Source organism: Vanellus vanellus (genome assembly GCF_965231255.1).
Source record: "Vanellus vanellus genome assembly, chromosome: 2".
In the NCBI taxonomy this organism is placed as follows: domain Eukaryota; kingdom Metazoa; phylum Chordata; class Aves; order Charadriiformes; family Charadriidae; genus Vanellus; species Vanellus vanellus.
In genome coordinates, this window is record NC_138906.1 from 110,331,329 (window position 1) to 110,344,823 (window position 13,495).

The following is a 13,495-nucleotide window of genomic DNA, read 5'->3' on the forward strand; positions in this document are numbered from 1 at the left end:
TGTATCTTAAGGGAAAAAACAGGTAATTAATCTTTAACAAGGGATTTATAATTAAAATAGCTTCTTGAGTTACTAGATGTAATTGTGTACTGTGTAATTTAGACAAGCTAGAATACAGGGACAAATGGATGAGACACAAAATAATTTATGGTGTGTAGATTCCCAATAGCAGAAATATATATATGTATACATTGCTACCTATAGTTACAGATTCAGAGGTTTAGTCAATGCAAGGCCATTAGTTATGATTTTACATTCATTTACTCTTATTTAGTAAGCTAGTCATAGGCTAAATTAAATAAGAATAAATAAAAATATACATGTCCTCCCTCCCCTCCCCCAAAAAAAAGGGCTTGTTTTGTGGTTTATTTAGATGACTGCAAAATCTCCTGTGAAACATTTAAATGTAAGACATACCTATGACTTCTTAGTTTTAAATATTTTGATGGAACTTGCTACAAAGTGAATATGTCTGCATAGTCCCAGAAAAATGATGCATATATTGCATCACTGAATGTCCTTAAAATAGAGTATGTCACTTCTAATATAAAGATATATTTAATGGGCTAAGTGCCATGCATATGAATGTAATTTTGAAACCATTGCTATAATAAATGACAGCAGTTGTTTATAATATGGAAAACCAACTGTGTTGCCTTGTGGACCCCAGTTTTCAAACAAACAAAGTAAAAGACGTGCAACAAAACCTCACTACGTCAATAATAAAAAATAACTAAAAATATCCAGCATAGATTTCCTGAAAAATATATATCAAGAATCAGATTACCAAAAAAAAAAAACCCCAAAACTAAAGAAAACAAAACACCAATGTCAGAAATCTCTAAACAAGCTTTGGAAGCAGAGGATGAGGAATACTAACATAAAAAAAAAAAAAAAAAAAAAAAAGAAGAAATAGAATTGTAAATCCCTAAAATAGAGGTTTATAAATGTCAAAGCTTTGGCTCAAATGATAAGAACTTTTACTGACTGTGTTGTGCTGGTTCCTTGATTTATCCTCTTACTGATTTTCAAAACAGACAAAATGTAACTATAAATAACAAGTTAGAGAGTCATCCAACCACTGGTACATAATCTGAGCTGGAGTCCAAAGTGGCAACAGGAGATAGAAAGGCTTTGTTAAGGAGTATTAAAGGTACAATAAAAGAGGGAATAGTTTCATGTGGGAATTCCAAACTGGAGTGGTAAGAACCTTTCAACTCTTCAAACAGGTTTTATTTCCATGAAATAGACTCTACTAGGAACTGTGATATATGGTCTTTTTTTAGTATGTCATGGAAAATATTAGTAAATATCCTTTTCATTTGAACCAATACCTTAGGTGTCTTTTTCAGTCCATCTCTGGCCTGTGACCAGTGGTTAGACTTTAACAATTTGAATGTTATGCATGTATATACATGTGCATGTGCATGTACACATATGGACATAGCATTCGGAGCCTTTTCGGTGAAGCTGGGAACACTGGGCTCATTTGCAATCAGCTCCCGCGTTAGGATTTTGTATCCTGGTTAGGTGTCGCTTCATTACAGATAGTTGTCTATCTGTTTTTATAATGCCCATTCCCTTGGCATCAGAGCATGTCAGCAATGATAAAACAGATTTGCCATTATACCTCCACTTAGCTGTTCGTGCTATCCATTTCACAAGTGGCACTTTTGCTGTTTCTTTTCAATGAAGTCATTCACCTGCTGTGAGCTTGACTTAGAAGTAAGAATGAATAATGCATTTCATATTCAGTTCACATTAATAGAGATCTGAGACATATTTAGTTTTATAAAAAGAAGAGCTTTGATCTTGGCAGCAGTGAATTTAAAATGTTTATAAGTGTACATTTTTCATGATTTCTGAGTTGGTGCAGCACACATTTATATGTATATATGCACAACTCTGTTTTCTCAACTGACAATAGCTTTCTATGTCCTTGCTACTGATGGAACATTTCAGTATTAGGGAATCTCTTTACTCTTTTTGGTGCAGGTACTCTATTGTCCAGGGCATGCATTTAAAGAGATTGTTCAGCATCAATGAACACAATGGAACAATCATTACAACTAAACCTCTGGACCGAGAGATAGCTTCTTGGCACAACATAACTGTTACAGCTACAGAAACAAGTGAGTAAGAAATTTAAGGAACGCTGTGTTTTATATACTGTGAACTGTAATTATCCTCTGAATATGCCTTCTTTTAAGTGGAGAATGCATGCTTCTTTCTCATTATATTACTGTTGCTTGCTACATTAAGGAGCATTATTAAAATGATTAGTTAAATAGAAGTGGAATGTATTTGAGCTCCAAGGTCCTCTGCTCTTTCATAAAAGATGACCTTATAAAAAAAAGAAAGGAAATTGTAATAGGATCTAGACTGTAACGCTTTCAAGTTACACTGAAGCATACGAATTGCTCCTGCAGTGCAAGATCTTATGTTAAATTAGACCCTGGTTAATTTCACACCAGATTTTTGACTAGTGTGAAATTAGCCAGGGTCTAATTTAACACCAGTCAGAAACCTGTGGCTCAAATTAATTGTGAATGTAAGGCCTAAATCAGCTAGACTTCACTTCAGTAACAATTAAATCTGTGAAGCATCCTTTATATAGATTTCACCTGTCAGTTATGTTTGAAAGTCAAATGCAAATTGCTTCTATTTGTGCTTTTGGTGATCTGGTTGCCCTAACTCTGGGACAACACTCTAGAAAATTAACAGCGGCTGATTTATAAGACAGTTTAACAAGATTATTGGGGTATTATTTAAAAACTAATCTCATCCATCCTCAGGAAGGAGAAAAAACATATGAAACTAGAGTCCAATCAATAAATCAGACAGGTTTTGCCCAATACTTTTAGCACTTTTTTAATCCTGAATCTTAGTTAAATTCCATTTATTACTAAGACTACTTTAAACATATATTCATAAGTTGCACTGTTCCCAAAAGGGAGCATTCCTTGTATGTATGTAGAATATTACTGTTAAAAGTTCAGTATAGGATAGTCAGTAGCCATTTTCATTGAAGTCTTTATTTTGTGTTTGGGAATTGATAGTATTATCATCCTTTTCAGCTTCTCTGTAAGTTTTCAGGCATGAATATATTTTTCTTCTCATGTTGTTGGGCAGCTGGCAGGTGTTGGTAAAATTGATCTCTGGCATATTTTTGTCATGTCTTGAATAGCGCTATGGAAACACAGCAGGATGGCTTTGGTCTGGACTTTTCTGTTTAGTTAAACAATAAAATAGGAAAGAACCGAATGTTACAATTGAATAAGTGTCTCCTGCAGCAAAAGAAAGTGAGTCTTTCACAGTAATGAAAGTTATTGTAGAGAAACCGAGCCCTCATTATCTTCATATTCTTATTCTTTATTTCTTTAATGACGATAAGGTCACTGTATATAACACTATATTCAAAAGCATTGAAGTTAGGTCACCTTGGTCTGGGCATACCTGAAATGCTTTATATCATGAACTATTAGCATTTTATTCCTTGAAATACAGTCATAACATACACTGTGTGTATGAAACATTTGGTAGATGACATTGTGGCTCCGCTGAAACCAAATCAAAATGCCATTAGAGTTCATCCACACAAGACATTCATTGTAGCTGAGACAGATATTGAAACTGCATTACAACAGCAACCTCCCTACGGGCCTATTGATGTCCTGGCATTCACACAGGACACACGCCTTTTGCCTCCATTGCAATGACAGGGATCAGAGATTAGTGAGAGGATCTTGCCTCTGTTATTGCAGACTTGTGGTGTGGATCATCCTGCCCTCATGCCATTGAGACAGAATGTTTTAAAGGTACCCAGAAGTAGATCAGATTCATCGGACCTTAAATGCAAGCAGTCAGAACCTGCAATCTGTGGAGTCTTATTCTGCTTTATGCCTAATATGGTTCTAGCTCTGAAGAAATCACATTTCCTTTCATCAGTTTTTACATGATTGTAATCAGCTTCCACCTAGTACAAGGCTGAAGCAAAACCAATAACGTTCTAACCATACACGAGAGCAGGAAATCCTTAAATCACCAGCATTACTTAACACTGATTTACTGAGTCAGATGATGATTGACTGACAATTAATTAATTTAGAAGAGGAACATCTGTTTCAGCTTGCTTTCTATTGAACTATGGAAGACCAGCAAAAATTCCCAATGATAGTAACTGGCTTGAGATTACTTACTCATTTCTCTATATGCCCCCTGGAAAAGTGCATTACTAGTCATAACCAAACTTACCCACAAGAGACAATAGGTTTTTCTTCCCACTGGGTCATGCAAATGTCCTTTCATAGTGGGTTCCAGACCTACTACATGACTATAGAACTTACAGGTCTTTGAAGGTTTCAGTCATGAATCATATCATGAATTCAATATTTAATTGTCATCCCACTTTTGTCATATATTTGTTTTGTTTTGTTTTAGATTAGTCCTTTAAAAAAAAAAAGTGTCCATTTTCTTTAGGAAGTAAAGAAATTTTCTTTAGCTTAAATTATAACAATTATTATTGTTACTGTTATTATTACTATTGCAACAAGTTTCCTTTTACTGGCAGATGACAATGCCAAGCTAAGATTTCTTTAATCCCCTACAAGTATTGAGTTCTACTTTGTCTCTAGAGATGGTCGCTGCTTTTCTTTTCACACAGATCCAAAATAAGCAAGTTACTAATTCTGGTCCCTAGTAATTAAAGCGTCAACTTCATTTTCACACTGATCCAGCCCAGTGCACTTGATAGCCTGTTCTCTCAGACCTTGTTTTTCAAGTTTTGAGCTCTCTCATGGAGATTATGACAAAGAAATTTTCTGCTCATTGAAAGATCTTTAGCCTAATGTAGGATATGACTACAATAACTGTATTCAAATTCTGACAACTCTTTTTCTGTGTAAGGGATAAAAGAAAAAAATAAGTATTACCTACCATCTTCCCCAATTACAACAAAAAGAGTCACTTTGCTTCACCCAAAATCTTCATTAAATATTTACCAAAGACTGATTTCAAGAGCAGCTTTGCAATGTGTTGCTTCCTCCCCAAACAAAATGCCTTAAAAACTTCCATACTATTGTCTTCCTACAGCAACGTGAGAAATGCTCTTCCCTGTCATTTAACCATAAACTGAAGAAAAAACTCGCAAAACAACCACAATACAGTAACCCAAATATAGGAAAGGAAGTAGAAACAAGACTATTACAAAAATCATTAAAAAAAAAAAGAAGGGTTATTCAATGAAAGAAAACAGATGTGAATAGCAGCTCTAGCCTGAAAGGTGCTATCTAAATGTGCAGGCAAAGGGTAGGCTTTAAAGCCAATATAGTATCCATGAATCTTATGAACAAGTGAGTTAGGAACAGGCTAAAGTAGCTGGGTCGTTCCCATGCCACTTTCTGTACAACTGAAGCCACTAAAGGTACTCCCTGCCTCCAAATGAGTGTTACAAATTTTTCCTTTCAGTGCCAATCCAGGCAAATCTCTGTCCTACACATCCAATTCTGACTTAAGTAAAAGAGGTTAATTAAGTCTTGCACTTGGTGTGATCTCTAAAAGGGATGTGTGCTACTTTTTATGTTTATTAAAAAATAAGCCGAGTACTGTTTCATTGCCTATTATAGTATTACGGATGTTGGGATTCAACAAGACAAACATCATCACACAAAGAAGTATTTTTGAGATGGCTCTGACAGATCATAGGCTTTGGTAAACTAGCATGGCTCTAATGATTTCACAGGAGGAATAGCAATGTGAAACTGCTGAGTATCTAGCCCTTTATCTCTGTGGTAGTTGCTTTTGCTACCATTTCCTTTGGCAAAAGACTCAAAGCTATCAGCACAGATTCCATAAGATCCAAGAAAATAAATGTTTGCTCCAAGCAACTAGTGAATTATACATTAAAAAAGCAATGTAAGAATGAACCAAAACCATACAGTTTGAAGTAAGGCACAAAGGAGTATGTTTTGTTTTTCTCTTAAAGGTCCATTTGACTAAATCAAGAAAATGTCTTAAGGACTTCTGAACAGGTCAAAAGTAGTTACACTAGCACCCATCATGAAGAATATTTTAACTATAATGAATATTCTTGTGATTGACATACTTTTGGTTCAGACAGAGCAGATTGAGATATTGATACATATTTAGGTTGATAGATATTTAGTATACCTGGAGTGTTTTAAGATTATTTTATTCACTGGAAAAATGTCTTCATTATGGTCTTTACCCAACAACACGTCCAAGTTAATGTAAACTTTACTGTTGCAGTGAAACTTCTTGCCTACTAGAGTAACAAATTACATTGTGGGGAAGGCAGAAATTTCTGAGAGCTATGCCGTTTAAGTGAGGATTTGATGTGCTGATAGGTGAAGGACTTCTGAGAGGTATTCAGTATAGAATCATAGAATAATTTAGGTTGGAAAAGACCTTTAAGATCATTGAGTTCAACCATTAATGTAACGCTGCCAAGTCCACCACTAAACCATGTCCCTAAGCACAACATCTATGTGTCCTTTAAATACCTCCAGGGATAGTCACTCCACCACTTCCCTGTGCAGCCTGTTCCAACACTTGGTAACCCTTTTGGTGAAGAATTTTTTCCTAATATCCATCCTAAATCTCCCTTGGCACAACTTGAGGCCATTTCCTCTTGTCCTATCACTTGTTACTTGGAAGAAGAGACCGACCCCCACCTGGCTACAACCTCCTTTCAGGTAGTTGCGGAGGGTGATAAGGTCTCCCTTGAGCCTCCTTTTCTCTAGGCTAAACCCCAGTTACCTCAGCCAATCCTCATAAGACTTGTGCTCTAGACACTTCACCAGCTTTGTTGCCCTTCTTTGAACACGCTCCACCACTGTGTCGTCTTTGTTGTAGTGAGGGGTCCAAAACTGAACACAAGATTCAAGGTGGGGCCTCACCAGTGCCGAGCACAGGGGAATGATCACTTCCGTAGTCCTGCTCACCACACTATTTCTGATACAGGCCAGGATGCTGTTGGCCTTCTTGGTCACCTGGGCACACTGCTGGCTCACATTCAGCTGGCTATTGACCAATAGCCCCAGGTCCTTTTCTGAGGGGCATCTTTCCAGACACTCTTCCCCAAGCCTGTAGCATTGCATGGGGTTGTTTTGACCCAAGTGCAGGACCCGGCACTTGGCTTTGTTGAATCTCATACAATTGGCCTTGGCCCATTGGTCCAGACTGTCCAGATCCCTCTGTACAACCTTCTTACCCTCAGGCAGATCAACACTCCCACCCAGCTTGGTGTTGTCTGCAAACTTACTGAGGGTGGACTTGATCCCCTCGTCCAGCTCGTTGGTAAAGATATTAAACAGAAATGACCCCAACACTGAGCCGTAGGGAACACCACTTGTGACCGGCTGCCAACTGGCTTTAACTCCATTCACCACCACTCTTTGGGCCTGGTTATCCAGCCATCTTTTTACCCAATGAATATGCCCATCCAAGGCATAAGCAGCCAGTTTCTCCAGGAGAATGCTGTACTTGAAGATCTTCCTTCCCTTGCTTTGACATGACATATTTATAAACACTTCTATTACATAAACAAATAGTTTTTTTCAGCCTAGTCTACACATGACTTTTGTACCATGAAATTACTATAGTTAGGTCTGGGTTTTCCTTGTCTAGAGTAGTTATAGCAATTTAACCTTGTGTAAATGTAGTAAATGCAGGAAAAAAGTGCCTTATATTAGCAGAGTTTATTTTCTTTTTCATACAGGAATAAGCTTTTCTGACATGGCTTTTACTTCTAAAGCGACAATAATAAAGTACACTTGTATGACAGAAGCAATGCAGCTTCTGTGAGTACAAAATGCCTAAGAATTAAACCTGTTGTGCAAATAGTACTTGGAACAAAACTGTAAGCTCAGTCTATGAATTTTGTCAGCAGTAATGCCTTGGACATGCCTGGGCAAAATCAGACTTCTTTGTAAATATGTGTTTGGAGACAAGTGGATAGAATAGCTCTGTTGTTCCAGATTCAAAGTCTCAGCTTTCTGCCTTGGCTAGGATTGGGTGTCAGTGTCCGCTGCAATTACTCTGTGGGTATCAGTGGCAGAAATATTTTTAAAGCATGTGGATTTTGGCAAAATTTTCTCCCAAAGCTTCAAAACTTCAAAATGTTAAAGAGTAACAGAATTTCTTAAAGGATTGTGACCAATCATCGTGGTGTCTGTCATGTTAAATAATGTTAATTAAGCAAGTGCATCTGCCTTCTCCAGCCACTGTAGCCCAGGACCCTCCTGCCCAGCTGCTGGAGCCCAGATCGGTGCCCAGTGGCTCGACGCCTCTGCCCGGTCTCAGGGATGTTGCTGACCCCTTCTTCTTTGCAGGCTCTACCAGTAGCAAAACTGAGCAGGTGTCCTGGAGACACACAAACACATAGACTCAGAGGACCCCGACAAGGCCAGTGACACAGACTGCCACAAAGTGCTGCATATAGGACACACATAAACCACAAGTACAGACAGCCAAGACCCCTCCTCTTCTTTGGCTAGAGAGCCAGAAGGTCACTGGTGCAGGCACACACACACACGTGTGACATTCTCCAGGTTCACAAGCACACACACACTCATGGATCCCTTCAGTACCTGCATGGACCCTCTATCTGCCCGACACCCCTGCCCAGACACCAGATCCTCTTATCCACTTTGCGGGTCTCCAGCGCACAGGTTAGTGCATGCTCACTGGCAAACCTGCAGCACTCACACACTCATCCCTCATCTACCCCACATTCGCAAGTCCCCCCTGAGTGTATCAGCATGGACCTCCCTGGGCACCTGGCCTGGACCTAAAGACTCATAGAATCATAGAATCATAAGGTTGGAAGGGACCTCTGGAGATCATCTAGTCCAACCCCCCTGCCAGAGCAGGGACACCTTAGAGCAGGTTGCACAGGAACGTGTCCAGGCGGGTTTTGAATGTCTCCAGAGATGGAGACTCCACCACCTCCCTGGGCAGCCTGTTCCAGTGCTCTACCACCCTCAAGGTAAAGAAGTTCCTCCTCATGTTAAGATGGAACTTCCTATACTCAAGTTTGTGCCCATTACCTCTTGTCCTGTTGCTGGGCACCACTGAAAAGAGCCTGGCCCCATCCTCCTGGCACCCACCCTTTAAGTATTTATAAGCATGGAACAGGTGCCCCCTCAACCGTCTTTTTTCCAGACTAAAGAGACCCAATTCCTTCAGTCTTTCTTCATAAGAGAGGTGTTCCAATCCCCTAATCATCTTGGTAGCCCTATGCTGCACCCTCTCCAGCAGTTCCCTGTCCTTCTTGAGCTGGGGAGCTCAGAAATGGACACAGTACTCCAGGTGCGGCCTCACCAAGGCAGAGTAGAGGGGGAGGATGACCTCCCTTGACCTGCTGGCTACGCTCTTCTTGATGCATCCCAGGAGACCATTGGCCATCTTGGCCACAAGGGCACATTGCTGGCTCATGGTCATCCTGTTGTCCACCAGGACTCCCAGGTCTCTTTCCACAGAGCTGCTCTCCAGCAGGTCAGCCCCCAACCTGTACTGCTGCATGGGGTTATTCCTCCCCAGATGCAGCACCCTACACTTGCTCTTATTGAATTTCATAAGATTCCTCTCCGCCCAACTCTCCAGCCTGTCCAGGTCTCTCTGTATGGCAGCACAGCCTTCTGGTGTGTCAGCCACCCCTCCCAGCTTTGTATCATCAGCAAACTTGCTGAGGGTGCACTCTATCCCCTCATCCAAGTAGTTGATGAATATATTGAACAGGACTGGACCCAGTACTGGCCCCTGGGGAACACCACTCGTCACTGACCTCCAACTAGACTCTGCACCACTAACCACAACCCTCTGAGCTCTGTCTTGCAACCAGTTTTCTATTTACCTTACTGTCCATTCATCTAACCCACTCTTCCTAAGCTTCCCTATGAGGATGCTGTGGGAGACCGTGTCAAACGCCTTGCTGAAGTCAAGGTAGACCACGTCTACTGCTCTTCCCTCATCTATCCATCCATCCAGTCACACCATCATAGAAGGCTATCAGATTAGTCAGGCATGATTTCCCCTTGGTGAATCCATGCTGAGTACTTCTGATAGCCTTCTCTTCCTCTACGTGCCTTGAGATGACGCCCAGAACAAGCTGTTCCATCATCTTTCCAGGGATGGAGGTGAGGCTGACCGGCCTGTAGTTCCTCTGGTCCTCCTTCTTGCCCTTTTTGAAGACCGGAGTGACATTGACTCCCTACTCACCGTTGAATCCAGCTTAAATTTGCTAGCTAAAACACACGCACATCCCAAGCACGTCGAGTTTGGGGAAGATACAGACATCCGCTCTGCCCCTCACTCACTCCAGTAGTTAGCACTGTGGGCCAGGAGCGCCCACCCCACTGTCTGACTCCTGTAGTGGGCACCAGTTTTCACTCATGCAAATGCAGGTTTCAGCAGTAGCTGGCACTTAGTCCCTGCAGCACACACACGCATGCAATGATAGAGACTGAGATTATGCAGAGAGATAGCTAAGAAAAGATGTAATAAGAAGATACAAAGTGATAGGACTGACTGGTGATCTGGCGCAGGACTCAGCCAGGCAAGCATACTGACTGGCCCTGTTTTACACGCGACTGGCCTCTTTTATACTCCTTTCTGTTTGCCTCATCTTTGTTCCTCCCTGTATGTCCCCCATGGGTCCGTACAGCTCCATTGATTCCAGTGCCCCTCCAGGTCTGGGGTCTCTCTGGTTTACAGTCTTATCAGTTGCAAAGTCAAGGTTGATATACCTGGAATTGTTGCCTTTGGTTTTTGGATAGGCCATTAATTATCATGAGGTTTGTTTCTTGTCATTTTATCCAAGTTTGCTTTGTCAGGTCTGTGTCTTGGTATACCTTGTTTCTTTTTTCCCCTTTTTCTCCCTCAGTTTCCAAATTGAAAAAGTCCCCAGTCTGATAACCTCACAGGAATAAACATTCTCACTCACTCATGTGCCCCCATCATTTACTGTGTCTGACCAGGTTTGGTTCTCATCACATCCTCCCTTATTGTTTGTCCCTATGGTTTGTGTCCCTGTATGTTCTTGTTTATGGCTTCCTCCTTACTAACCCTCATTGCATTGAATAAGGTCCTTGACCATATAACCTTAGAGGAGCAGACACTCTCCTTCCACATAACCACACACGACTAGTACAGTAAATTGTTCTGTGTGAACAAAACCTCATTTAATTTCTCCAGATTTTTTTTTTTTTTTTTTTTACATTCAAATCAGTTTCTGACTTGGTAAATGAAACAGTGAACAAATCCAAAATTTTGCATGAAATATCCTTTTATATTCAAGATATAGTATTATAATTTAATGTGATGGATTGGTGAAAAAAAAACAAAACAAAAGAAAACCCCGACACCTTTTGTAAACAGAACCCTAGCAAAGAAAGAGAATGCACTTTTTTATATGTCTAGGATATATTTGAACTCATTAAAAAGATTTAGTATAAAATGTGTCTGTAGATCTCAGCGACTATTTTCTTCTCTGCAGAGTATACATGAAATTTTCTAATGTCTACATTACTTTAAAATATGTAGTAAATTATTTATAATTTTTTATTTCTCTCTTTTTTAACCATTAGAAAATCCTGAAAAAATTTCAGAAGCAAATGTGTATATCCAAGTTCTTGATGTTAATGATCATGCACCAGAATTCCCTAAATATTACGAAACATTTGTTTGTGAAAATGCAGTTTCTGGCCAGGTAAGCATGAATGACTTAGCCATCAGTTTTCTCACAGCAATGAAGATTTGTTCTGAGATGTTAAGGTTCCCTTTGGTATTGAATATTTCAGCACTGTGAGTACAGATTATATTTTGTCTATTTCCAAAATTAGTTCTGTTGCTATACGTGTAGTTTGAAATTTAAATTTCAGAAGACTGACGTGCATTTCCCCCCCTTTAAAACAAAATCAATACATCTTGTTTGTCTGCAAAAACAGGAAATAGAGAAGTATAGACGGAAACTTCTGAAGAAAAAAACAAACATAAGGCACAGATTTGCTTCATGTTAATGTCACAGATGTAAAACCTAGGCCTGGTGTTTTCAGAAACAGCGTAACATAGTCTGGAAGAACTAGACTTAGACCAGATTCAAATCAGATTCATCGTGTTGTGTGGTTAGAAATCATTTATTGCAAACTGAATTCATACCTTGTCTACTTCAGTGGAAGTCTGAAGAGGTTTAAGTCACAACCCTTGCAACACCTTCCTCGCTGGCAGCTTAAAGGATTGTTGTATTAAGCATCCTTCCCTGGAGGTTTTTTCCCATTTCCCATTTCCCACTTCCCACTTGTCACCTGCCTTAACACCCCAGGTACACTGCTGACTCTCCATTTTCCTCCTGCTAAAACAAAAACAGGTTGTTCATTTTTTTTTTTTTTTAAAGGTACAAAATGAGCAAGAAAAAAAAAAAAAAAAAAAGCTATGGACAGAAATATCTATATATCTTTTTCAACACTCGAGCATTATTTGGACATACAGAAAAGATCTTTGGGATATCTGTGATGGCTCCTCTCAAATGTTTTGTTGTGTTTTGATTTTTGAATCACAGACCCTCTCTTTCTACCACCAGCTTGGTTTACTTTGACCTTGATTAGTCTGCAGTTAAATAAAGCTTTCCTTGTTGCTCAAGTCATTTCTTTAAAGCTTTTTACATCCATTTATATGTTTCTCTATCAGCAGTTTGTTTGTTTGTTCTGCATTTGGTAATTTTCCACTCTGCAAAGGCTACCACTGGTTCAAAGGTACTCGGAGCAAGACATTTATTTTGGTCTTCACACAACTCATTGACAGATCAAAGTACAGGCATTAAAGCAAATGCCACTTCATTTTCCTTGTGTTCAAGACACCATGAATTAAATATGGAAGCTTATAAAAGGGATATTTGTAATCCATGTTTTGGACTTGCCTACAGTATAAAACCCCATGTGATTTATTTCGCAAGGTTTTTATTATCCCATAGTTTCTTACTGATAACATCTGTGTGTTAACGAATTAATGGCTACTTTTCAATAACAATTAATTATATATGTATTAAATATTTTGAAAATCAGTGGAGAAAATGGCACTGTAAGGAATAATAGCAGTAACAATAATAATAAATTCTTTGAGCATAATATGCAGAATTATTCTTATTTAACATTGTAATATTTGAATGAAGGATGAGCATGACATTTTTCCCATTTTACAGACAGGCAAAATGTTACTTTAGAATTTATTGTTTCTTTTTTTTTTTTTCTTTTTTCATTGTTGTAGTTTTTTGAGAATCTTTAGTTTGGTCTTCAGAGATCATGACAGTAATGTTAATTAATTTTCTCATTAACAAATGATCTTAGAAAGAACAACCAGAAATTGCTACCAGAGTGCATAATTATCACAGTCATAGTTTCTGATATTTTATTCAATGTTTATGATTTAAAACAGAATTGACAACTGATTTATCTCCTTCAGTGCTACTATTAATTTGTTC

At 39.1% G+C, this 13,495-nt stretch overlaps 1 protein-coding gene across 1 annotated transcript in view; it reads left to right on the top strand.

Moving 5' to 3' along the window:
- Positions 1 to 13,495, top strand: part of LOC309668912 (cadherin-19-like) — a gene marked incomplete at its 3' end in the record, with an annotated part of 41,433 nt that overhangs the window by 15,010 nt on the left and 12,928 nt on the right. Inside the window, exons 7-8 of the mRNA XM_082479454.1 lie at positions 1,996 to 2,132; positions 11,607 to 11,728. Coding sequence (XP_082335580.1) covers positions 1,996 to 2,132; positions 11,607 to 11,728 — 259 coding nt within the window. The remainder of the gene's footprint in view (positions 1 to 1,995; positions 2,133 to 11,606; positions 11,729 to 13,495) is intronic.